Genomic DNA, 27,339 nt, shown 5'->3' on the forward strand with positions numbered 1-27,339 from the left:
GTGAGGGTCTGCCAGATCCAGAGGAATGCTTAGGAAAAAAAAAAATCTGTTTATATTCTCCTTGTACTATTAAGTATAGGAAGGGTGAAACAAGGACCTACTTATCCGTTGATGCTGGATTTTATCTTTCTGACTTTATGCACTCAGTAACAGGGGAAGATTTTGAAGTATATTGGGCAATATTCCTTTATTTTACTTTCTTGTGGTGGAATGCCAGATACATTGTCATTTGAGATTTATGCCAGCAAAAGCCTGCAGTCGTGCATGGTTTGCTCTTTGACCTGCCTCCTCCTTCCTCCCATTCCTCACCAGTCAGCTGCTGTCCCTCTGCCGCTAATTTACATCCCCAAATGAATGAAGCTTAATCCCTAAACCTTAATCCTCCTAAAACCAGCTGAACTTTGTGATCCTATCTTGACTTTGCAGGAGATTAAATATAAAAAGTGGGGGAGAGGATGGGGACTGTTTGAAAAAATGTGCTTTAACCATCTTTTATGTTTTTTCAGAGGGCAAAATGCACTGGCATTTTATTGATCAATGTATTTTCACTTGTTATCTTATTTTTTTCACATTGAACATAGTCATTTGGGTTTTCTGTTTCAGTTCTGTTTCCTGTTCTGTGCAGTGCAAACTCTTGGCAGGGGAATCTGAGGAAGAGAGCTTTTCAAGGAGACCTTGCTCTGACATAATAATGTGGACTAGGGACAGTGCACTCTGCCATGATACTATTTTATAGATGAACATAACAATGAATCAAAATTTCACTAGCTTTCCCTCTTGAAAAGTAGGGATATTTACTTCAGGAGGCAGGCCAGGTTAGTATCTGAATAAGCTGTGCCCTTTCTGCTTATAGGATTCTGTACTGATATGCTGTCAGCAGCTTGTCCCAAAAGATTTCATGCAGCAGAGGAGATTTCTCCTCCTCTTCAAGTTGATATATATTTCTTCTCATATGCATGGTGTCCAGTGAATTTGCAATATTCATTTTACCTTTTGCCTAGGTGAATTATCACAATTTTGGAATATGAATGCAGTATATCTTTGTGAAGCTACAGTTTTTGGTCTACAGACAAAACCAGAGCTGACCTGATAATCAGAGTTTAAATCTGTCTTAATAGGGATGTTGTAGAGTGACAGAGTAGAGAGGGAAGCTCTTCCTCCAGCAGACATTGAAATGCATCAACCATTGGACCTGGTTTGAATGCAATCCCCTCTTGTAAACCCACAGGCAAAGCTTAGTGAGGAGATTCTCCTGTCTGTGACTGGTACTCTGTCTACCTGTGCTGCTCTCACTTTTAGGCTGGATTGCAGCGACTTTTGCATTTTGGAAGGTTTGGTCAGTACAAAATGTGATTGCTGGCTCTCTCAATAATGTGTCATGGGGGAGAGCACAGGCTGGGGAACCTGGAAATCATGGGAAACTCATGGTTTTTCTTATTTAAAGAAATGAACATTATAAAATGTGCAGTCTTTAACTCTGTAACAGAAACAGGAGAGAATTGCACAAGATAGAATTAAATATGGGAATGCTTAAGCACACAGCAACAATGGGTTAGCTTATTAAAGGAAGAAGGGGAAGCTCAAAACATAAAAATGAGATTCTTCTGAGTGAAAATCTTATAGACAAGCAACTTGTTTTGTTTTATGATTCCTTGGAAAGACAGTATTCTGCACAGCTGTTAGCCACGTAAGAAAGAAATACATATGTGCATATCCAAGTGTGAATATTCACTTACTAATCCAGTTTCCCCAAATGCTTGGAATGAAGCTTTCAACAGTGCTGGTTAGATTAAATAAAAAAAAAAATCCCTCGAGAAACTACATTCCAAAACCTCAATTCTTACTAGGAAATGAAGCAACTTTCTTGTGGCATAAAAATAATTATGCTTTGGGTAAAAGCTTTCAACCATATGGCCCACAGAAATAGCAGGCTTCAGAAAATTCTATCTTAAACAGTACATAGGCAATTTATCTTTGCACGTGGAAGCTGCACATCAGATGAAATATGTTCTTGCAAAACATCTTCAGTCTCCATCTTCAGGTAAGACCCTGTAAAACCAAGTTATAAAATATCAAACGGTACAAACATGTGGGAAGGAAGAGAATGTCCCCCACTATTTCTGCCGGTGGCACAGGAGCCCATGGTACAGACTGCTTGATCACAGGGTTTGTGGGATCTTTTTAGTTGCTAGGCTGACTTATGGAGGTGAAAAAGTATGATTTGTGCACTTTATCAACCACATAAACAAGTTTTAAAGTCACCACTTTCAGTATATTTAGTGTCTCTTCTGTTATACATTGGATGAAAATAGACATCTATTGCACAGACATACATTATCTTCTTCGAGAAGCCTAAAAAAGGAGGTGACATGATCTAATTGAAGTCAGTGAATAAATGAGCAAAATATATTTATCTGATGAGGCCAATGGTACCTTTTCATAAAGACTTTTAAATAGTCAGACTTTGTGTCACTGCACAATCTTTATGGTTGCAGGAGCTTAGCAATTAGCTTAGAGAGCTTTGCCTGTTTTGCTGCTTTTCTCATCAGTGCCTTAATGCCTGCTGATTAAGGGCTCATAAATCTTTGCAATATTAGTAGAGGAGTCCATTTCCATGGCAAATGGCAACATTTCCCTGCCTCCTTCTAGCTGCTATCACACACGTGTGGCATGACTTGTAGGTATCATTGTCACACTCATGCCATATATTCTGAACAATGAATGCTCTCTTCCTGGTAACCTGAACCTCTTAACCACTGCTAGAGAGTAGCCTTTACTCTTGAGGTCACCTAACTTGGCAAGTCAGTGAGTTAATGGGTCTGAAAAGATTATCCTAGACCAAAATTGATGTAAACATTCTCCTTTCAATGTAGAACGTATGGGCTTGCATGCCTTTCATCTTTCACTGCACATTCCAGATGTTTGCTTCTTTCCTCTCATCGTATATACACGATGGGATAGATAATGTACTGAGTTGAGATTTATGTCTAAGGCATGATGTGTTTGTATTCTACTTCATTACACCTTCTTTTCCCCTTTTATTTGGGAAAGGAGAAGTACCTTAAAAGCCTTTTTTTAAAATTCAGGTTTGATTTGTTTATTCAGTGCTTTCCAAAAGCAATCTGGTTGGAGTTCCTCATCCCCTCTATTTCCTCTGCTGTTCCCCTGCAATATATCTCCTTTCAGTTTAGAGTGACTCTATGACTTAGTTGCTTTGAAAAAGCTTCAGAAGACAGATCTCAAAATTTCCTTTTGGAAAGATCCATATTAAAAAAAAATAAGTAACTAAATAACTAACTAAACAAATAAATAAAAAGTATCATAAAGATAAAACCAGGTTTTTAGATTGCTTTATTTTGACAATTGAATGTTGATTTCTAATTTTTCTCCAGGTGATGCACTAATACATATTCATTATTTAAGATTATAGGAAAACAACCTAAAGTTACGTTAGGTGTTTCAGTTTTTATCTTTCCCTGAATGTCAGCAGCCCTTAATTGCTAAATGCTAATAAAAAAAATAATTTTCTTTTTTGGGCTCAATCTGGATGATTCTTAAGACTGAACTACTGTTAACTTCTCTGCTATATGGACTTCTTTTTTGTTTGTTTGTTTCTTTGCCATCCAAATGTCATTTATTTTTCCCAAACAGGCATTTTAGGTCTATTAATAAAAGTCAGAATCTGCAGACCACAGTTATTCCTACTTTTTCCTGTTTTTCCAATGTTCTTTATTTCACTGTGTGTCAATCCAGAATAGATTATTTTTTTCTCCATTCAAAGACTATACAAACACACTTGATGCAAAATCAAAATATATTCTCAAGTACCAAGAAAAGACATTTTAAGAAAAAGGAGCTTGTTTTGAACTAGGATAACATTGCCATCTGGAAAAAAATGAGATTATTTCACTCAATAATTATATATATTATACACACACACACACACACACACATATATATATATATATATAAATATTTTGGGCTTTTATGATATCCTTTCCCCAGGATGTGAGGTATGATTGCATACTTCCACTTTTTATACTTCTATACTTTATTTAAAGGATAAATCACCTTTATCATGTGATAAATTTGTGTATCCGTACATGACTGTATTATATTTTTCCAATTGTTTTAACAGATTTGACCAGGTAAAACATGGAATGGATTTTTTTTCTCATAATTTTCTAAACTTCTCACAAACTGATAGATCACCTTCCAATTATTAACATCCCCTTTGGTCAGACTGTGGGAATTGTGTAAATTATCTCCAGTGAAAGAAGGAAATTAATAATAAATAAACCATCCAGCTGAAAGAAATTGATTATTTGATTTCTCTTGGCAGTTTGCTAAGTGTTTACCATAAATTCAGAAATCACTCTCAACAAATTTACTGTATGGATCTTGGGTTCTTGGAGCTGCATTTTTGGAAAGCTGGAATTTATGTCTGTTACACTGTTATGTATGAAAGCATAAATTAAGATCATTTAAAAGAAGGCAGTCAGCAACTGGGATTGTCTACAGAGTAATTCTCTCCCATTAATATCTTTAATTGTTCTTGTACCTAATTTGTATGGCTAATTCATTAAGGGCTGTTTAATCCAGCTCTTAGTAGCTTCTTACTCGTCTGCATGAGCCTTCTGTAAGAACAGACAAGCTTTAGATGTGGTGCTTTATAGTCCCTTGACACACAAGTTAGGTTTGTAAGGCCCAGGAAAACCCTCCACTCCCTGGTGTCACTTCCATCTGTGGTAGGGGGTCATTCTGCTGTCCTGAGGAAAGAGCTGATGGTGAAAAAATAGTGAACCACTTTAGCAAGTATAAACTCCTGTGAAATTTTCTCTTGTATTTGCTGTTTTCCATCACAGTGTAAGCATATCTTATCTTTAATGCTTTACTTTCCCATTCTAAATATAATGAATTAATATTATGTTAAGGTAATAAATATAATATTACATTGCAATAAAACCAGTTTTAAAGTTTTTCTGTACACAGCTAAAATACTGAAACTGGAATTATGCTAAGGAATAGAGATGGTGTTCTCTTGTTGATACTGACACTTTAAGGATATTTGTTTATGTGATATGATAAGATTTTGTATTGTGGAGAATGTCTGCAAGTCTTCAATGAGAAAAAATGAAAAGTCATATTTTGCAGATTTTAATTTTCTGTAGTTGACTGAAAGGTTAAAGCATGTTTTTTCTTGCTTTGCACTGATGTATTTCATTCTGGTTTTAAAACTCAAAATTCTACTTTTGGTCCTCTCTATAACAACTTTTGTATCAACTTGCTTACAATATGTGAAACACAAAATCAGTGTTGCAGGCATGCATTTGTTTTTTACATTATGATATAATCTGTTTCTTTGTCTTTCAAAAATCTAAATCAGCTTTTCCTTTCTCCTGTGACAGGATGACAAGGACTTGGTTCATGAGTTTGTTGTTGCTGAAGGTCTGACTTGCTTAATCAAAGTGGGAGCAGAAGCCGACCAGAATTATCAGAACTACATCCTGAGAGGTAAAGGAAATGCATCCAGAAGTTGTTTTTATTGCTTGGAAACTCTCGCAGGTCTGCAGCAACTTGCTGTGTAAAGTGTGTTTGAACTTGCTTCTAAGTTTGGTCCTGATTCCTTTCCTGTTATGCAGGAAAGTTAAGGAAGATTAATACACACCACAGAGCAAAATGAATTGGAATGTTTGGAAACATGTTAGTCTCCCCATTGTTCACCTTTTCTTGTAGGTTACACTGCAATTCTCTAATTCTAAGAAAGAAAAGTCATTCTAAAACCTTTACTGGATAACTGTCTCAGAGGGCACAGAACAAAATAACTTTTTGGAGTATGGTCATCAGTTACAAAGGAGCTGCTGTAAGCAGGTTGGACGTAGCAGGAGTAGTTCTGAGAGCTGTGTTTGTCTCCTTTCTTGCAGTGATGGGTGGCTGTTGACCTGTCAAGCAGCATGGAGGGTTTTCTCCATGTTGCTTAAACAGTTGAAAAGTACCAGGGAAACAGAGGCTGGTGGCACCCAGTCTGCTCTAGTACCCTGTTGGGAGATGTATTTTCTTATTTCTTACTTCTTTTCTTTCTGTTGAGGTGCAGCAGAATGCAGCATCATTGGTATCTCTGGATATCATTCAGTATTTATGGAATAAACTAGGAAAAATAAATACCTTAAGGGGTCAGTTGGCTGGAAACAATTTTAAGCTATCTGGCATTTTGGAGTTAAAGAGGTAATGAGAGGTTTATGTTCTGTTCTTTGCACTTAAAAGATAACTGGCAAAGATAGGGTTTGGAGAGGGATTTGGAAAAGGTGTGCTATGTGATTAGAAAGCTGATTTCATCTGTTGTGGCATGGGTGCATGCGTTTTTCTTCTAGCCAGGGAAACTAGGCTGTAAATTTGGAGAGTTTCTTCAGTATTTTGAGAGGAGAACAGTCACTCCAAGGGATCTTTGCTGCTGTATGATCTCATATGCTTACGAAGGCATAGTTGTGGTAGATCGCTAATTTGAGTTCTCTCAGACTGACGTATATAGCTGTATTTAAAAATGTCATTTTAGTGTATTTAACTGCTAAAACTCAAATTACACATTGAGGGGCAAAAAAAAAAAAAAAACCAACAAAAATAAGTAGAAGAATTTTGTAAGAACCAGATATGCTGAATTATGGAAAGCAAGGATTCAAATAGAAAGTGGAGTTTCATGCAAAGACATTGAAGATAAGACTAGGTTTGGCAATGTAAAAGAAACAAACCACTACTACAGGAATTATGTTCTATGTCAGTAGCTATGCAGTCACATAAATGTACTTGAATAGACGACAAGGACACAGAAACATGTTCAATTAAAAGTTTCTGGGAGAAAACTGGCCATAGATGATCTCAGAAAATTCAGACTGGAAGCAAAATAAAAGTGCTGTATGGGACAGTCTGGCCCTCAGTCTAGGAGCCTCCCCATTCTCCTTCCCTTCCCATACACTAATACATGCAGCATTCAAGGAAATCTAATGGTCTCTTTCTTGTGGTGGTTTTCAAGAGCTTGGTTTCCATGATCTAAAATTAGAAATTTTCATGAGAATTCAATGAATGATAGAACAGAGACTTAGTGTCAATGCCCATGCCATCATACAAATGCAACTGCAAACTCATCTTGTTACATTGTTATTAACAAATGATTACAGCTCATTCAAAATGAATATAACAAAACAACATTAACAATAACAAAAACTAACTTACATAGAAGTATGCCATAAAGGTGAAAACATAATTTTAGGAAGATATCTTTAAGGATTGGTAACTTCTGAAAATCAGGTATTGTTTTTTCCCTACATTGCTGCTGTGTGAAGCTGAAGTTTCTCTCTGGGTAGTGTATCCTAGCATCCTTTATAATAGGGCTGTGTGATGTGGGCTTCATTTCAGTTTTGGTCTTGATTGTCTTTCAGGAATTTCAAAGCTTGTTACAACTCCAAAATTATGTCAGGTGGTTTGCAGTTCCAGGAGGCAGCATGTACTTTCTGAATAGGTCTGCATGTGCAATGAGATAAAGATAGATTTGGAAGTATGGTATAGCCAAACAATCTTATCTGAATACGTTGAGGAAGGTGCTGAAAAGAAGCATTAAATGCATAATGTAAGAGTGCTTCTGGTATATTATTTTTGGAAGATCATAGTGATTGGTTAGGTTGTTTTGTTGCTTCGTGGTTTTTGGAGGTTTTTTTTGTGGCAGTTTTGTGTACCTATTGCAGTGCTGCATTTTACTAAACCCAGAGTACTGGTAAATAGGTGAATAAATTTTACTGAAGGTACGTCACAATTAGCACAGAGGTGGTCCTGTAACTCTAAGCTTAGTGTTAAATAGTGGAGATTAAAGAAATAAAAAGTAGTCTTTTTTTAGAAATTCTGTGCCTTCCTGCTGTAGCGTTCTTGCTGTTCTGCAGATCATTTTGGATTGGAATATTCTTCTTATTTACATTGTATTTAACCTAAATCATAAATAGATAGGATTTCTCCTAAGTTCCATATTCTGGCATTTCTCCAGCACCTTTGGTGTCATTCACTCTTTTCCTCTGGCAATTCTAGCCCAGCTTGCAGGGCTTGTGACAGTAAGTGACAGCCTTAGGCATGGCGTTGCCTCCTTTACTTCAAGAACTCACCTACATGAGACTGTCCATGATCTTGACTGAGCAATTTCCCAGTTTTTATTTGTTTTATTTGCAATTTCCCAAATTTTATTTGTTTGTCTGTGCTCATCAAGAAATAGCTTTGTACCTTGGAGGGAAAATAGGCTGGAAATACACATATGCTTAAGGGCTATTGGTGCTTCAGTGAGTTCCAGGTACAAGTTGTTTCCTGAGGATATTATTTTCCTTTTTCCAAAAGTCTGCATTGTTTCACTTTAATGTTTCCTGGTTGTGAATTTCTGCTTAGGGGCTTTGACTTGGTTCAAGTCAGACTGAGCCACCAAAAAATGATTAAATATGAGTCATGAAAATTTTAGTTACTTTAACAGGTAAGTGAAGAGAAGGTAAGTGTGGCTTTTACATACAATGCTGAGAAATACAGATAGTTTATTGTTGATTGCTAAGGAATGACTGTTTATTTCTGCTCAGGTCCCCCGAACTAGGGCTGTTTGACTGTACCTTTCCCAAAATGTTCCCTTCTGTCAGCATATAACCTATAGACTGGAAGCCAAGAGTAGCCAGGGCTTCCCTTGAGGGTTACTTTTTAAAAAGACTAGCTTAGAAAACAGCTTTTGATCCTCATTTAACAGTTCTTAAAATTAAATTTATGCACCAATGTTGCTTTTAATTATTATAGATATCTAAAGTAACCATGTTTTGACAGACATTCCCTCCACCATGGAAACAGGCTTATTTTCCTTTTTGTTATTTCCTCCATCTTCCTTTTTTTCCACAAAGATCCATAAGGATTAAGAACTTCACTGATAACACTGAAGTTAAAATTTTCTGTCCTAGTTACAGGATTTTGGTATGGTGGATGTTACCTAAATATTCAAAACCAGATAGGAATGGGTTAACGGTAATAAAAATAAACATAACTGATGAGGATTAATAAAAATCTTACTGTAATTTTGAAGACTTTTTGGATATAATTTTGAGCTCATCTGTTCCTTGCACAGAATGAGAAAGCAACTCATGAAATCCCACGGTATCCTTCATGTTTTCTGATAATTTAGACAGTGCTGTTAGGAAGGTGAGGGAAAAAAGCAGCTTGTGTAGATCAAGGCTTAATTCTTTTAAAGATATACTGAATACATAATCTGTGAGGTTCAGGGATGACTTTGCTGGCTCTGTGATGTGAGGAGTTCTGCCTGGTGGGTCCTGTGCTGTCTGTCCCTCAGATCAAACGAGAAAGTTGTCAAAAGGTCATCCAGCCTCATTTGTAGAGTCTATTTGTGTACTTGGGTCCATTTTTGGCTGCTTATGGATTCAGATCAGTATTTAGAGGTGTCCATAATTAGATGAAAGCTAGATATTGTTCTTGTGGTCTGAGAGCACAAACCAAGTGTTCAGTCTGAGCAGAAAAAAGCCTTGACTTTGCTGCAAGGTCTGTGGAGCTAAGGCTGAGGAAAAAATAGGACAGGAGTCATACTGGACTAGTCATACAGTGCTCATACCAGACTATGCTTGAATCAAATTCAGCTTTTGGATGCAGCTCTCTGTGTGCATATATGGAGAATAAGTATTTGAGTGTCAAGTCTGAATGAGAGATGGTTTCAATTTTGTTTGGCAGTTTTGAATTTCTAGTGTAGGGTTTTTTTTAAAAGAAGAAATAAAGAAAAGTACTTGGAGGAGCCTAGGAGTTATGATTTGAGGTAATATTTGTGCTTTAAGTTAACCATTCTCCCGTAAATGCCTAAACCATTACTATAATCTAAAATTAAAGATAATTAGAATAGTAAAATCATTTAGGTTGAAAAAGGCCCTTAACATCATCAAGTTAAACCATTAACCTAACACTGCCAAATCCACCATGAAACCATGCCCCTAGGCACCATGTCTGTGCATCCTTTAAGTATCTCCAAGGATAGTATAGTCAAACCTTCAGTAATTTAGACTTAATTCAATAATCTGGGTGGAACATGAGGTTGCAGTAGAGCATTTTCCTATCACAGACCCTCTGCACTTCTGATAAAGTGCTGAAGTCCTGTGTGTTTTTACAGATACTTGTGCAAGCAGAGAACATAATGATAATGGTCCTGGGTAAGGGATATGACATACTCTGAGGAACAGTGACATACCATTTAAGAGGATTAAAGGTTGATAAATTCATGCATAAAGTCAACAACATCTTCAGTCTGATAGAATAGCATCTTTATTATAAGTATGCCCTATATTTTTTTCCTTATAAGTAGCAAATGTAGTTTGTTTTAGAATTGCATTTGTACAAGCATGCTTTTATCTTCATGCAGATTGAATGAGTATATAATAATGTTTTTTTCTTTTTTTTTTCTTTTTTTTTCTGGGTTTTGCAAGACCTTTGGGACTTTCAAGTAATGTTATGAGGGACTTTTACCAGAAAAGTTCTATATGAGTCCTAAAATGTAAATAAAAAAGAACTGGGTGTCTTAAAACACTAAAATCACATGTGAAACATAACTCCAAGGCACATTTTGATCTTTGTTACATGCTTAAATTATGAGGAGCCCATTACAACAGTTCTCCTGATAGTTGCAATTTGCACAGATGTGAATTGCCCATGTTGGAGAAGTTCCCAAGAGCAGCAGTGATTTCCCAAAGTAGAGCAATGAGAACTGAGGAGCCTGAAACTTTCCAATCCCCCAGTGAGGCATAAGAATGGGGCAATATTTTGATTCCTCACCTGTCTGCCTGGTAAATGGGAACCAACCTTTCCAAATGGATGGATGAAGAGAAAGAGTGTAGCTGTATCTGTGTTAGCCTTTTAGTAACCTCAGCTCCCTACTGCAGCAAGGTGATTCTAAATCTATATTCTGCATGTGCTTTTAATTATACAGTACAGTGTAGCTGACAACAATAAAAAATGGAAAGAAATTACCATAAGAGCTACTAGGTTGTAAAGCAGAAAGTGACTTTGCTGTTGGAATTAGGAGACACTGAGCTCTTTGGCAGGGTGGTTGGACATGCACAGGAGCCACCAGAGTCATTCAGAACTACAGATTAATGCCCAGGCAGGGGGTCAGGTTTTCTGAACTAACAGGCAAACAGCTCAAACACTGACATATACCAAAGCCACCAACAGTTATGCCTATTTATAAAGCCAGAGGCATGCAATCCCACCTGCATGCCAAGTTTGGAACCAAGGGCTGCTCTGTGTATTCTGGGAAATCAGATTAAATTCCTGAAACGAGCCAGTACTGGATGGTAAAAGACCATCTGGTTACTGTCTGTCACCAGGACACCGTGTGTGCCTGAAGATGTCAAGGAGCTAGAGGAAGTTGAAGGTGAGGATGAGGTTTTGCAAGCAGGCTGTGGAAGCTGCTGCTGATAACTCTCTCATTCTGAAAGCCAGGCATGAAGTTATCAGCTAGCTGGTGGCATTTCTGCATTGAGCCAACTGCTACTAGGAATGCTTGGGGTTTGTAAGTGTGCTCTCTGTAACAGGGGGATGATCTGCTTCCAGGAATTGGCTGGCTGTTTTTATCAAAAAGACCCCTCATTATTTACAAGGACATGAATGTTTCCAGTGCTCTTGAACTTCCCTCCCTCAGCCTGATAAGTTACGTAGCTTCGAGCTTTTGCATTAAAGGTTAGGTATTAAAAAGCATTTAGCACAGAGAAGCATGTTCTTCTGCAGTAAATGTCTATATGGGAAGCAGGGGTTGTGTAAGTAACAAAAAAACAGAAATAAAGTCTGTGAGAGACTATTTCTATACTAAATAGACATGTCTTGCTGGTTAGTACTGCAGCAGTAAAACAGATGGTAGTAATGTAAGTTTAGGGGGGAAAAGGGAGCTAATACTGAATACTCCATATCTTTGCAATATTCCTGTTTTTGTGTGAACTGGAGAACTGTTTGAAGTTTTCCAGCTGCAGAAAAAGTATCCCAGCCCCCAGTAAATAGGAATAGACAACACTTGATTAGGCTTACTTTTGTATTTCTTTCTTTTCTCTTAGCTTCAGTGTGAAGGTATCCATATGCAACTGTGAAGCTCCTATATATCTCTACATATTTAAGTTGTCTTCTTATGTGCAGTACTTTAAAAGGATGTAAACTTCTCACCCCATCTCAAACTACATGCCATAACAGCCTGAACTTTAAAGAGAAAATGAGTGCCTGTAGCTTGGTTACTTGGGAGTGTTTCTTCTGAGAGATTTGGTGGCACAGTCTCCCAGTAAATTAAGTTCTTTGGCCTTTCAGAAATATTACCAGAATTGGACACTTGTCCCTATGGGCATTTCAAAGTTCATGTCCTTCATTTATGCTGGACATCAGACCACAGTTCCTGTGGAACCATACCAACATATGGCAACTCCATGTGGAAGTTGTTATGCGCACATAGTACAGGGCAGCTCCACATGGAGATACAACCTAGGCTTCTTACCACTGCTACAAAAAAAAAATCCACAAAACAAAACACACCAAATCAAGCCATAGCTGTGTGAGGAAGTTAGTAGCAGATTAGTGTAGCTGAGTTAACAAGACCTGTTAATGAGCAGCACTACTGAACTGAGGTACAGCCTGGCAGGGATGCAGCCATGCCGTGTCCCTTTGTGAAGTGGATTACACTGCCAGTTTTCTATCAGCAAACATTATAGGTACCACTTCTCGTAGTTCAGATCAAAAGTAGCAGTCCCAGAAAAATATATATCTGAGATCTATATATATGATGGATCAGTAACTCTTTCTGTTACATGTGCAGAAACCTCAAGATATGCCTCTTCTTGAAAAGCCATGAAATGAAAAAAAAAAAAAAAAAAAATACAAATGGATTTGGCATCTGGATTCATGAACCCTTTAGACTAGAAATAATTATGTTAAGATGCTCTTTGTTATACCACAAGAAAAGGACACATTACACTTATCTCCATGATTAATAATATAAACACTAAACCTCCTTGTCTCAGTAGGTGAATCCTCTTTAATTTCTGCAAGTATCTTTAAGATTAAATGCCTTTGTGTATACAGAGGTAGTTGGGAGAGCTTTACATTGGAAGCCATGCAGTTTAATAAGAGAGAAAATATCCTTTCTCCTTTCCACTCTACACTGTTAGAGTTTCCTTTCTTCATTTCTCATCTGCATATTTTAAAATGATATTTATTGCATTTGTTCTATGTATGCATTACACTGAGTTCCCTACTGAATACAACCTTAGGCATTCCCTTAGTTGCTAGAGCAAGCACTGCACTCTCCTTTTTCCTCCTCCTCCCTCCCTTCTCCCAGGACGTGATTGTGATGCATGATCCATCTGGAAGCAGAGCCAGATAGTCTTCACACAGAGCATACAGTACAAGTCCTCCCAGTCTGGGATGGGAATTGGCATCAAAGCAAATTTGAGTTCAAAAGTTTAACAACCCTATAGTAATTTAGACATCTACAAAAAAACTGAGCTGTTCCTTGCACCGTGCATTATTATGAAATGGCCTTTTATGGTGGGACTGCTTGTGAGGAGGATATAGGGTCTACATGGAATTTAGTAATAACACCACCATAAAATTATGGATTTCCCTTGTTTTTAAAGCTGACAGAGGCTGGGAACCTTTGAGTTGCTTTCTGTCTCTATGAAAATGAATCTTCAGGTTCTGAGTATTTTTTTTTTATGCAATGTGAAATTCCCATGAAATGTGACACCTCAGGCTATGCAGACTCCATGTAAAATGAGGAACTGAATATGAAAAATGCATATCCTGAACTACTGAGCAAAGACTAAGTATTTGGGAAGTACTCCCTGTGGCCTTTAAAGCTATTATGGATATTTTATGCTTTAACTACTCAAACTTCATGGACAAGCCTTGAAAACAATGTACTGATTCCAACTGGTTATGGGCACATTACAGAGTGTTTCTGCCTTTTTGTAGTAATTTTGTAGCCCAAAAGTAGAAAAGGACAAAATGTATAGAAAAGTAAAGACATTCATAAGCCAGCACAGACATGAAGAATTGCGCAAGGTATATGGCTACTGGTAATTTTGCTATAGGTTATTTGCATTGAATATATGCACATAAAACATGTTAAAATATCGATGGGAAATAGAGTAGAGGCTTTAAGAGCTATTTGAGATGGTAGTTGCCACACAGAGTGCTCCATCCTGATACATAATCAGGGAAAATTAAAGACTTTAAATGACAATTGGAAGAGGTCGAGTCAAATGCGTAAGACAATTGAGAGGTTCTGGCTGCTATTCCATGAAGGTGATTATTGTATGATATAAGGACATGACAAAAATGAGGTTCTTTAAATATCTTTGGAGTTAATTTCCACATACAGATACATTACTTTTAGTCACATATTAGCTCTGTGTGTCTGGAATCCTTGCAAATGTGCATGCATGTGGATTTCTATCAATCACATTCTCATAGGTGTCATCCGGAAGCTGGACCAGTGAACTGTAAATTCTTAAACTACTTATTTTCATTATTGTTAGGCAGTGACCTGCTTTTAAGTCTATGATCACTACTGCATCAAATACTAAGAAATTGTAGATGATTGAAGAACTTAAAAGCTAAGCCATAGGACTTGCATGTATTAGCACGGTATTAATTATTAACTGATTATAAGTGCTGTCTTCACACATATATGTCTAAGAAAAACTGTAGAATGCTTGTAGGCTGATGACAGTGAAGGAGTGTGGGAGTAATAATGTTTCTGTTTATGCTGTGGAGGGTTTCTGCTCACCAGTTCTTCTGTGCAGCCCAAAGAAGCATCAATGAATCAGCACATGCCCCTCAGGAAAGCAGAACTAGTAAATAAATACACATTCATGGGTTGAATGAGAAAGAGTGAAATTTTTTGCTGCTTTTTAATGGAGTGTAAGGACCAGCACTATTTCCTACCCTCCTCCTCTGCCCTCTCCACCTCCTTTCATACATAGGACTGGAGACACTGAGGGTGGTGTTGAAGTGATGAGAGTAGAATGGGGGCTGGCATCCCCCTACTCCCCAAGTGTGTGTGAAGGCTGTCAGTGGATGCACAGGCAGGGGTTGAGCAGACTGGGTAAGGCAACAAATTCAGTGTGCCATGTAAAGGCAGACATATGCCATGTAAAGGTAGACAGGATATTGTCTTCCCTTGCAAGCCAGAGGGAAAAGAGTTATACCTAGGGCTCCCTGCCTGCAGTGGAGGGAAGCAGAGGTTTATCCTATTCCTAGTTTTACAAAAAGTGGGGTTTGATACACTGTTTATTACTTGTAACATGATTTCTTTCTCTCCATATTTCCTGAAAATAAGGATTTTTTTTTCTATTTTCAGTGGGTGAGGCATTTCCAGCTTTTTCCATTTAAATTCTTGGCACTAAAGCCGGTGTTGTCATGCCAGAAGAGAAGACTATGCCTACCTCCTGGACTCAAGCAATACAGGATCACTGGCCTGCACTGGCTACTAAAAATATAGTACCTCTGTTGTTTAGCTTGTGTTTTTCAATAATTTATCACTTTGAAATTTCTTTCCAGTCAATTTAATGAAGAGAGTTTACTGATGTAGGTGCTGTGTAAAATAAGCCTTTTCTTTCCTTTGCCTCTTTAATTTGTTTACAGTTAGAAAACAAATATTCTTCTCTCCTCTTACCTTATAAGTGCTTTGGGTTCCCTGAAGTGAAAAAACACTAAAAATACTGTTGTGTGCTGTGAGAAGTGCCATCAAATGTCTCAGTTGCATCTATTGTATGTTTTAAGTAGGTTTATTTAAATGACAGGTGGTGTCTTGAAGAACTTCTGCCAATACTGGGTAATATCCTGTTTCCTCTTACTTAACCTTCCTCCTTCTATATGTTATCACCAGCATAGACAAGGCTCAACTCCCTCTTGCCTTCTCTGTCCCTTCCCCTCCCCCCTGCAATTCCCTTCTTTGGTGACACCTCTGTGATTTTTAAACTTATGCCCCAAAGTGGCTTTGGGTACAGCAGGGCTGCACATCATCACTCACTCCTGATGAGCATTGTCTCTGTAGTGACAAGGGTCCCTATCTGCAGACTTACATCCCAGCTGTTCCCAATTTCAGTACCCTTTCCTCAGCATGCAGGGAGCAGTCTTAGGAGCAGGCACTTTTTCACTCAGGCAAAATCCACTCACTGGGCAGAAATTCTGGTTTTAAATCTACAACTTCTTAAACATGGTTTCCACATTCCCTAAATTCTGTAGTGGGTCACCATAAGCTTGCTTTAGTATTCGGGTCAGTATCAATAATGGAAATATTGACTGTATTGTGTATAAACTATATATATATTGATTGCTAAGGTTATTTTTTTTCTATTTGCTTGTGATAAATGTTTTTAGGTTTGTTTTTTTTTTCCTAAGATGATTATAGACAAATGCACTAAGAATACCATTAAGGTTGATAAACAAAATTATTTAAAATTAAAAATACCTGTCTGAGCTTTCTTTGCAGACCTGCCTGCCCCCTTTGTGTGGCAGTAGATTCAGCCTTTGATGGCACAGTGGTACAGCTTTTTCCCTCAGCTGCTCTGCTTCAGCCAAATGAGCACCATCACACCTGTGCACTTAGTGAACACCTTTTAAATAGCTGCTCTTATCAGCAGCCCTTCCCCAGGCTTTGTGATTATTTCATGCTATGCAAACCCTGTTACAAAACATTTGTTTTCCTCATGCATGATTGCGTGTTTTGTCACTAGATGTTGTCCAAGAGCTCAAAGGGCAGCATTATCTTTGTGTGGCAGATAAGGAAATGAGGCACTTGAAAACACATTTTGAATTCAGAAAGACTCAGTAACTCTGAGTTTTGGTTTGGAGCTTGTCCTTGGGCTGGTTTTTCAAAGTTGGTATGGTATTTTCTGTGTATTCCTTTTTTAATAGTTACTCTTAGCACTTATTTTCCTATTCAGACTCTTGTCCACTCTGTCCTAATTTTGTTTTTCAGATCTGTTTCTATTTCATGTTTTTCACATCAATTTCCTTTAACCTCTGTCAGTCTATCAGTTTATTTACATCATCAATCCATAAAAAAATGTTCATAAATTCATTTACATTAATTTCTTCACCAGCTTAAGCTGTCTTAAGTGCCTTTTCTTCCCATCGCATCTTTCCACCTCTGCACTGTCTGTCCTGGCTTCTGACACCGCAGATGTGTTTGTGTGATGGTGTACTGAACTTGACAAAGGAATGTGTTCATCTGAAAAATGGGTATGAAAAGGTTGTTATTTTGCTATTGTTTTGGATTTTTTTTTTTTTATAGTACTTTTGAGTTACTCATTAAGAAGTTCCACTTCTTAATGTTGGGACATAAACTCCTGTGTCAGAAAAACCATGATTTTGATCTGAGTCAAACAAATAAGGGAGAGTGTTGCAGTGCCACTACCAATGATCCAGCCAAGCTTTAGTATCTTATCTTCTGTACATTTCTTTCCTCAACGTCACTCACATCAGCCCTAATCTGTGTGTTTCCTCCAGCCAAATAGCTGTTAGTCTTTCCCATTATTTCCCTCATTTATCCCAGTCACTTAATCTCTTTTCATAACTCTCGGACACTCATCGGGTATTCTGTCAGAGTTGCTCCCTCTTGCATTTCCTTGAACATCTCTAGGTTTGTATTTTGCTTCCTTCTGCATTCAAATTAGGATTCCTCTTATCACCATCTGATTAAGAAGGTAGTTCTTTAAAATAAAACCAAAAACTCTCACAAGCTGCTGCTCTTTCTTTGAATGCCTTGGCCTTCCTTGGAGGGCAGCAGCTGGGAGCATTATGGGGATATTTTGAGCTTCAAGAATCCACTATACAGACATTTTAGCTGATTGTATATGTTCAGTGGAGGTTGTTACAAGTGTCAAACAACAGCTATTTCAAAACCTTATAGACACACAAAGTTTGGGCATATTTTAATGTTTTCTGTATGAACTTTTTCACTGACATGAGGTTATAACTTTTCTGAGTATTCCAAAGAGCCTAAATTCCCAAAATATTCATCTTTCTGAAAATATTCTTAGCAGTGTTTTAAATTCCAGTGAAAAGTTCTCTTCCTTCCTTTTCTTCCTGCCTTTCAGAAACCCGCCCCAAATATAATAAGTGTTGGAAATTTTCCATGAAAAAAGGAAAGTGTTGTAATTCAAACATGACAGGGAAAGTTTCAGTTCAAACCTGAAAATTGAGGAAATTATGGACAACTAAACCCTGGTGTGTTTTCATGGGAACAGGCTATTTTAGAAGCAAGCAGACTGTCCCATATGAAGGGTGCCTTCAATTTCTGTATCATAAGGCTGTTGGCTCACTTTAGATGTTGAAAATACATAGGAAACTAATGCTTTATTGGCTACAAGGGTGAAATGGCTTGTGTTGATTTACTCTGGTCTTTAGCTGTAGCAATGTGATTTGATAGGGTGACTGCTGAATCAGTTACACTGAGAGTGTAATTGCTTGGATTTTGCCTACAAAGAGCTGACCTTTTTTTTTTTTTTTTTTTTTTAATTTAATGTTTTAATGTTGAGTTCTTGTGCAATATCTTCATTGTGAATTAGTAGAGTGAGACCTGATGGAGAAGTTAGTGTTTATCAGAAATGTGTGTTGGAACCTTGCCTTTATATCAATCCTTTGGAATATATAATTAAAGATGTAGAAATTATAAAATAATCCTGTTTACTTAGATTGCAGGATAGAATTCCTCTCACCTAATTCCAGTTACCTTGTCTCAAATAGTTACCTGGACACCTTGAGCAGGAGAGAACCCAGTACACACTTGTGACTGAACTGGATTTGCTCCTTGATTAGTAGTTCCATATCTCCTGTTATCTTTTGTTTCTCAATTTTTTTTTTTTTCATATGAAGTCATGCGTCTGTGTCCGAATTTATAGTTTAAAATTGAAAGTCTTGAGTATTGATGCAATTTGTTTCATTTTAATTGAAACTCTTCCTCAAGACCAGTTGAGGGAACTTGGCAGAGACCACTTTAGATCTGTGGGCTTCCTCATTTCTGACAGGAAACCCATTGGTAATGGAGAGTCTCAGTGAATATCGGTGGTCATTTCCCTCAAACAATGAGTCTCATCTGTCTCACCTTGAAGAGGTTGAATAAGCTGGCATTTAGTTACCTTTAAGAAAACTGTTTGTCCTTCAGTGACTTCCATTGCATTTGGTATGTATTTGGAGATTGGATGAGATAAGGAAAGAGACACAAATCCCTATCTTCTGCTCCTGAGCTTGAAAATCAAGAGCATAAACACCTGGACATCATGTTTTCAGGCTTTAGAAATTCTGATGATGTGACATGATTTTTGTTGTCTTTGATAGACACAGACAGTGCTATAGTCAAAAACCATGGCACCATTATGTGTATAGTGGGTGTAATGGTTCCCTGAATCACCTAATAAAAGGGCAAGACTATCCCTTTGATTTTACGGGCTCAGGAAGACTGAGCTCTGGTATTTGGTGTCCAAAGTTGTATACTGTGAATGTCACCTTTCCCCAGGTCTCTGTAGGCAAGTAGAAACCGCAATGTGTGAAAGAACATGAGATTAGGAGCCTGCTTTGTAATATTTAATACTAATTGGAAACACACTATAGAAAAAAACACACCTGTGTAATACATATCTTTAACCATGCTGATTCTGAAAGAACCAGTTGGGAAGGATCTGGAAGAACAAGTCAGGGAAGACATTTGGACCACCCACAAAATCAGAGATCTTCTGGATCTCTAATGAATACATGCAACTGTTCTTGTGTACTTGGGACTATCAGACAGATCAGGACAGGCATCTGCCTGCCCCACAGGACTCGGTCAAAAAAAGTCCTGTGTTTTGTACAGTGTTCCACTGGAACTGAATAATACCCAAAGCATTGGCAAAGGCTGGGCTCGCTCACTTTCCCTGACTGGCATTCACAGATGGCAGAATTGTTGTTTCAAGGGTCTTTCAGAAGAACAAGCCTGAACCCTATTCACTAGAATATGCCAGCAAAGCCAGATTTTTGCCAACAAAACCATAGTATGTATCTTCCAAACCTGATAACCAGAGTGGTTGGATGTGCCATCTAAATCCAAAATCATTGCACGCAGTGACCTATGTTGGCCCATAGCTTGTTGATTGAGTACCATGGACAGGGGCAGCTCAGCCACAGCCTGCTCAAGGCTTGAGGCTTAACAGCCTTGTTGGAAAACACCATTGTGAGCCTGCACACTTGGTGCCAAATCAGTTATTATTGAGTGCATGTAAAGCAGCTAAACCCTCCTGAGCTTTTTCTCACAGGCATTCCAGATTTAGTCCTCCTGTGCAATTGTGTTTGGTCCAGAACTATCCAAGGCTCTTAAAATGCTGATAGATTAGAAAAACCTACTCCTGCCTGTAGATTTGAGAAAGTACTACAGGTGTTCATGGAGTCCTCTGTTGGATTGTTTCCCTGATGGTGCTGAGAAAACCCTTTTTTCAATGCCTATGTGAATGAATTTCAGGAAGTCATGGCCTGCACTTTTTATATGATGCTTCATTTGACCACAGTGATCAACCATTAACCTTAAGCAACCTCTGTCCTCAGTTATTAGGACTTCCTGTGAGCTAACTTGTAGTGGCAGTATTGACAAACTTTTTTCAGATGTGCATCAGAATATATTGCTTGGTTACAATCAGACAGATGTTTGGCTGTGGTTACCTACAGAAGGCTGTTCTTAGATGCATCCCCTTGCAAAGGTTGTGGCAGAAAAAAAATATGCTGGGGCTTTTGTTTGAGCTTTTTCTATCCTAAAATATTTCACTATTGGCATTTGGCACAACATGGATAGAGAGATAGATAGGTATGATATATTTGGGCCAGGAAAGCAGTCTGAACTTGAGAGATTGAAGCTCCTTATTCCTAATAAGCTCTAAGGAAAAAAATATGGAATGCTCAAGTACTGCATGAGTACTTGAAGAATAACTAATTTCTCAAGAATATGAAACTTCTTGATATGTGGTCAATGTGAATAAGGCAACACATATTCTTTCATTGATTTATGTGTTCTTCCCCCATTCTGCACTTGCAATTGGCAGAGAAGCAGAGTGTTATGACTATTCTAGCCTTTGTGCATGACATTGTGAAGAGCCATGCACCAGGGGAATGATCCATAGTTGAGCACAGCTTCAGCACTGTACTCAGTACATGGGCTCTGACACAGTGCCTTAAAATTTTATTTCTCCTGAAGCCTATGGAGGCGCATGGCAGTGATGATGTTGGTTTTTGAATTAAACATATGTATGAATTGGGGTGAAAGTAATCTCCTGGGATCCTTATTTATAGCTAGGCTGCTGGTTTTCCCAGCATGTGTTTTCAGCAGCAGTTTTTGCCTGCATAACTGAGGGAAAGCATGGTGAATACCAATACTTTAAGTTGTAAGATAAGCTTACATAACAGTGAATTATTAGAAATAAAATGTATTGTATTCTCTACATTTTTGGAACAATTTCTGCATTGAAGAGGTGTAATATTTCTAAGTTTTACTCTGCAGTCAAAAGACCAAGAAGCATGGAGGAGATTGCTGCTAGTGACATCACTCCAAACCTGATCTTGTAGTTGAAATATGAACATGCTGCTCCTCATTAGGTGATGGTGCAAGAAATATTCTTTCTTCTGATTGCAAATGGCCCTTGAAAGAGTTGTTTCAGCATACAGGCATGAGATGTGTGCATCATGACCAAGTCTCACAGTTCTGCCTTTAAATGTTGTAAACCAGGATGGTTCTTACTAGTTGCAATTTACAAAGTTTTATTTCAAACTAGATTAAGATCTGATGGGCTTGATTGTGCTTTTGTTTATTGTACTGACATGAATAAGATTTAACTCTTGACATATGTGTGAAACACAAATTTGATCCAGAATCTTAAATAATTACAAATGAGAGTCTTCCAAGTCTTCCACATTTGTTTGCCTGACACTTGTAATGTTCAAGCCAACAAAAACACAGCAATTTTGATAAATACGTTCACATTGAAAAAGTAATCTTTATTTTTCCCGCATGTTGTATTGACATTTACTGGCCATTTTTCTTTTCAAAAGAAACCATGAGCTAAAGAAAGAAGCTACAAGAGCTTTTTTATATAGGTCCTCTAAAGTTAGTTAAAAATAATCAGGATAATGTAGTGTGGATTTAGCTGTAGAGCTTATTTTTCAGTTGTTATTTATAAGTTTTTTTAAAAAGTCTTTAGATTAAAACAGCAAATTTCTTGGTTATCCTCTGAGAACACAAACACATTACTATAGATAAAGAAATTCCAGTAGATGTCTTATTATATGCTTTATATACAATGCATAGGACTATGATTTCTCTAAATATAAATAGAGTGATTGATGATTTTGGTTTGGCATTTCTGTTTTTTTCCTAACACTTGTGTTCACGACGAGAACCACATTGTGTTTGAGGCCTTTTTTATATGTGATAGCTAATAACTTAAAAGAATTTAAAATCTATATTATTGGTGCTAATGAAGAACATAGCATGCTATATTTTTGGAAATTATTTTTTTGTCTTGTCTTATTTTTCAATTCACATGAAATTCAGAGAGCTTTTAGTCAAAGAAAAGAAAATTTCAGTTTTTAATTTCCTCTTCTTGATGATTCACATCTTCTTTACATTACCATTACTGACAGCAGATAAGATCCAGCAAATCAAAATCATAGAGATTTGCTTTTACAAAGCAATATTGCCACTGTAAAAGGCATTAAGCTTTCCTTTGGTATCTCTTTGCAATAGTGGAGGCTATTATATATGTCTGTCAGTGAAAAGACAGCCTCTGCTGCCTCTGCTCTAGCTGGAAGAACATAGGGAAGCTATTAGTTTGCTCTTCCAAAAAAGCAGAACAAAATGCTATTTTCTCTCTGTCCTTCTGCACTATTGCTGTCTGCTTCCGTATTCCACACCATCCACTCCACTGGTCTAGAATGTGTTAAATTCACTGGTTTCCTGTTACTTTTTTGGGTCTGAAATTCTTTCAGTTCTGTATCCATTTACTTGTGGGCATTCATAAGCAGCTGCAGCAGTACAAATTTAAGTGGCTTCCTTGAGTGGGAGAGGGAAACCATCTTCCAGTGATATCACTGGCTATTCCAGAGTGCAAGTAGAATCCTTGCTCCAGTTACTTGATTGGGACAACTTTAGTGTCTTTCTGCTGTTACTGACTTGGAGGTTGATTTCAAGTAAGGCACTTTTGACTCCAGCTGTTTCAATCTGACCATCTGTAAGACCTTGTGCTATTATATTCCCTTTTTCTGATTTTTTTTAAAGTTTGTAGGCAAGATTATATATTCACAGTATTCTGTCAAGCATGCATAGAAGAAACACTCAACATGACCTGGCAATGTGTGCTCACAGTCCAGAAAGCCAACCATGTCCTGGTCTGCATCAAAAGGAATGTGACCAAAAGGTCAACAGAGATGATTCCACCCCTCTACTCTGCACTCATGTGATCTCACCTGAAGTGCTGCATCCTGCTCTGGAGCCCCCAACACTAGAAAGATGTTGACCTGGTGAAGTGAGTTCAAACCAGGGCCATGAAGATGCTCATAGGGCTACAACACCTCTCCTATGCAGACAGGCTGAGAGAGCTTGGGTTGTTCAGTCTGGAGAAGAGAATGTTCTGAGGAGACCTTAGGGCACCTTTCAGTACCTACCCAGGGCCTACAAGAGAGCTGGAGAGGGATTTTTACAGGGACATGTAGTGACAGGACAAGAGGGGAATTGCTCCAAACGGAAAGAGGGTAGATCTAGATTAGATATCAGGAAGGCATTATTTAATGACAATGGTGAGGCACTGGAACAGGTTTCCAAGAAAAAATGTGGATGTCCCATCCCTGGAAGCATTGATCAGCAGGTTGGGTGGGGCTTTGAGTAACCTGGTTTAGTGGAAGGTGCCTCTGCCCATGCCAGTGGGATTGGAAGATGATTTTTAAAGTCCTTTGCAGCCCAAACCATTCAGTATTTCTAACACTTCAAGCTTCTCTCCTTTGTAATCAGTACTGGTTTATGCTGCCTGAGGGCAGAAACACCAGGAATTTCTGCTGCTGGATGAGGAAGAGGAGACTGCCATGGCACAAATAGGAAGGCCAACTGGGAAGTGACCTGGAGAACTCTTTTCGCAGCTGCTGCAATAGAGATGGAGCAGAGAAGCAGTTGGTTGCCACAACTCTAACACATCTCCAATGATAAGCACCAGCTTTTCAGCTTTGTTCAGCCTGTTATTTTCAGCAAAGGGAAGCAACACTCTGGCTATTTGTGCCTTCTACTAGTCTGCTGCCTTAGGTAGGTGCTCATATTAAGGTTCAGTGGGCTGTCACTGTCTTCCTGGATTTATTTCTCAGAAGATGCCACAGGTTTTATTAGAGACTGGGTAGAGAAGGAGAAGAATGTGTTAGCTAATAATTTTCTTCTCTTCTTTGGAAAAAAGAAATAGAGAATGAAGTATTTATGTTTTTCAGCACTTCACACTTAACTCAGCTGAATGAGGAAGGTAAGTTCCCTAGGGACACTGGGTGACTGACAGAGACAGACTGCTCAAGGAAACCATGAAGAGGAAAGCCCAGTTTTTATTCATATGTTTCAGGAGAGTATCCAGAGAATCACTTAGGTACCTAAAGCCAGCTGATACTTCAAGAGATGATTAATGGGAAGAAAGTGTAGAATTCATCTAAAGCAAGCCAATGAACTTGTAAATGCATTCAAAATAATGGCATGATGCATAATAGGCATAATATTTGTATTAGAGTGCATCGGACAGGAGGGTGATAGATATTCTCAGGAATTCATATACCTTTTTCTAAGTACTCATATGTGAACCAGGATTAAGGTTGTTACATATTTGCTTTCTATTATCAGATTAAGTTATTTGTGTTATGAGACACAGATTACAGCTACGTTCCATTTTATTTGACATCTAACTCTTTTCAGGAGCAATGGTAGTAAAAAGAATCATATAGCTCAAGGCCAAGGAAAATTGACACCCATTCTTTTGAATGCAGTTCTACTCAGGTTTTTGAGATGCAAAATCCAAGGAGAGTGAAGTTCTCTAGTGCATTACAGACGTCCAACAGACTAGGAAACAAGGCAAAATTCCCTTCCTGCCTTTCTTATTACCAAGGCTAACCCATTCTGCCCTTGGGGTTTGAACTGCTTTGAGTTTGCTGCCTAAGAATCAGGGGTATTGTTGTCCTGAGGGTATTCCTAATACAGTAGAGAGTCCATTGGTTCCTACCTTTTTTCAGTGTGGTTTTGTTTCATAGCATAATGCAGCTAGCATTGTTCTGGATGGCGAGTTGTGGACTACTTGTCCAGGGTTAAATGTATGGTTGGTGTTCTCTGTGTCAGAAGTACTAAATTTTTGGTCTCAAAAAAAAGCTCTTGTCTAGCAGTCTTGGGTCCTCTTAAGCAAAAAAAGTGACTTGTAAAAATGACAGCTGATTCTTTACCTCAGCCATTTCTATCACACATAAAAAAGCACCTCAGACTAAATTACCATGGAATTAAAATTGTGTTATTAGTGCTGTGTTCATGTTACCATCTGTTCTTCTAGGCTTCCTACTTTGAATGAGACAGTTCACATAACACAAAATCCTGCTTTCCAGCACTGAGTGCTGATAAGTCATACAGACTGCAACAAGCAGCCATTACTTGGTAGCTCGTGTTATCTCATCTAGGCCTCTTTAAAATGAGAAATTACAGGTGTTGCTCACATGTTTTCATATGCATTCATTTGGTTTTAGAAACTTCTTGTGGCAGTTCACTCTCTTTTGTTTACTTTCTAAAAGTCACATTAGTTACGACTTTGTATTGACTTCTTGCTGTTCAAAATTCAGACTGTAAAGATAGCTTGTGTGGAAACTGAAAATGAAAGCAGCAGAAACACTGTTCTTTCACTAAATACTGTGAAATTTTTGTAAGGAGTGAGTGATTTCAAATTTAACCTTGATAAACTTCGTCAAAGGGAGAAGAAAAAAGAGAAAAATATTTCTATTTTAGTGAGGAGAGGCTAGATTTCAGAATCTTCTTAGGGTTTTTGGGTTCTCCCTCTGCAGGCACTGAAATTATATTCTAGTAGGAACTGGTGGCAAAAGTGATGTGAAACATCTCCTTTTCTTTCCACATACATGATTATCTTGAACCTTAAACAAGGCAATGTTTTCTGTTGTTTGTAGCATGCATTTTGTTGTAAAAATAGAATTCTGAAACCACTGCGAAGTTCTGGGTTTTTAAACATTATTTGAAAGTTTTTGTACAAATAAACAGCAATCCTTTTAAAAACTAATTATACACATATGAAAGCATTTATCATGACATGACCAATTTTTTACAATACAGTAAGAATTTTGAGAGATATGTGAATCGAGATACATAAAGAGTTTTATCTGCAAATATGCATCTGTAAACATGTTGAATATTTAAAAGTGAGGATATGTGAACAAAAATACCCAAATGTGTTAATGCACGATCCAGGGAGCATAAAAATTATTGCTGGACTGTAGAAGTGACATGGAAGAAGTAATTTACACTGCAATAATGCATTTAATCTCCATTTGGATACTTCCTAATCTTTCAGATCTCTGAAATTTATTTGCTTAATCATAATTGTAGGTGCTAATGCAGGTGAGTTTGGTAAACTAAAGGGAAAATATTACCTTAGTTGGTAGGCACAATTCTTTATATGGGTCCTGACTGGTCTTGCTAGATCTGGAGTGTTTGTGACTGGCTGTGCAAATTAAAAACACAGTACAAAAGCTACAACAGGAAAGCACCATGGCAGCTCTACAAACAGAGACTATATTACGTAGCTACTCTTTGAGTTCTTCCTTCCATAAGCTCCATATTCTTCATGTCAATTAGATGAGGAATGTGTATGGTGTGTGATGCATATAGAAGGCTTGTTAAAGTTGGCAGTCTAGGTTTAAGAAAAAAAGGTGGTGAAAGAAGACAGGAGGTAAATGCAGCAGTATCTGATTTCAGCTTTATAGCTCTCAAGGGCTCTGAGGGCAGGCAAGCTCAGTGTGACCTTGGAAATCCACCTGGGACTCTAGTGCCTTGCTCTGTCTCTGTTTTACATTTTGCTCTGCAGCTTTATGAAATGCCATGTAATTAAACCTTCAGAGAAATGAAAGAAGACCGTTGAATCTCATGAGTTTAGAACTTTTTTTTTTCCTTTTCCATAAGTTTCACTTTAGTAAAAAACAATTAAATGATAGATCAATAGATAGATAGATAGATAGATGGATGATAGACAGACAGACAGATGGATG

At 37.8% G+C, this 27,339-nt stretch overlaps 1 protein-coding gene across 15 annotated transcripts in view; it reads left to right on the top strand.

Annotated features, from left to right (window-relative positions):
• Positions 1-27,339, top strand: part of FHOD3 (formin homology 2 domain containing 3) — a 368,504-nt gene that overhangs the window by 177,492 nt on the left and 163,673 nt on the right. For all 15 annotated transcript variants that reach the window (XM_085573656.1, XM_085573657.1, XM_085573660.1 and 12 more), the window contains exon 5: positions 5,409-5,514. In XM_085573656.1, coding sequence (XP_085429782.1) covers positions 5,409-5,514 — 106 coding nt within the window. The remainder of the gene's footprint in view (positions 1-5,408; positions 5,515-27,339) is intronic.

This window comes from Lonchura striata, chromosome 2 (genome assembly GCF_050655825.1).
Source record: "Lonchura striata isolate lonStrDom1 chromosome 2, ASM5065582v1, whole genome shotgun sequence".
In the NCBI taxonomy this organism is placed as follows: domain Eukaryota; kingdom Metazoa; phylum Chordata; class Aves; order Passeriformes; family Estrildidae; genus Lonchura; species Lonchura striata.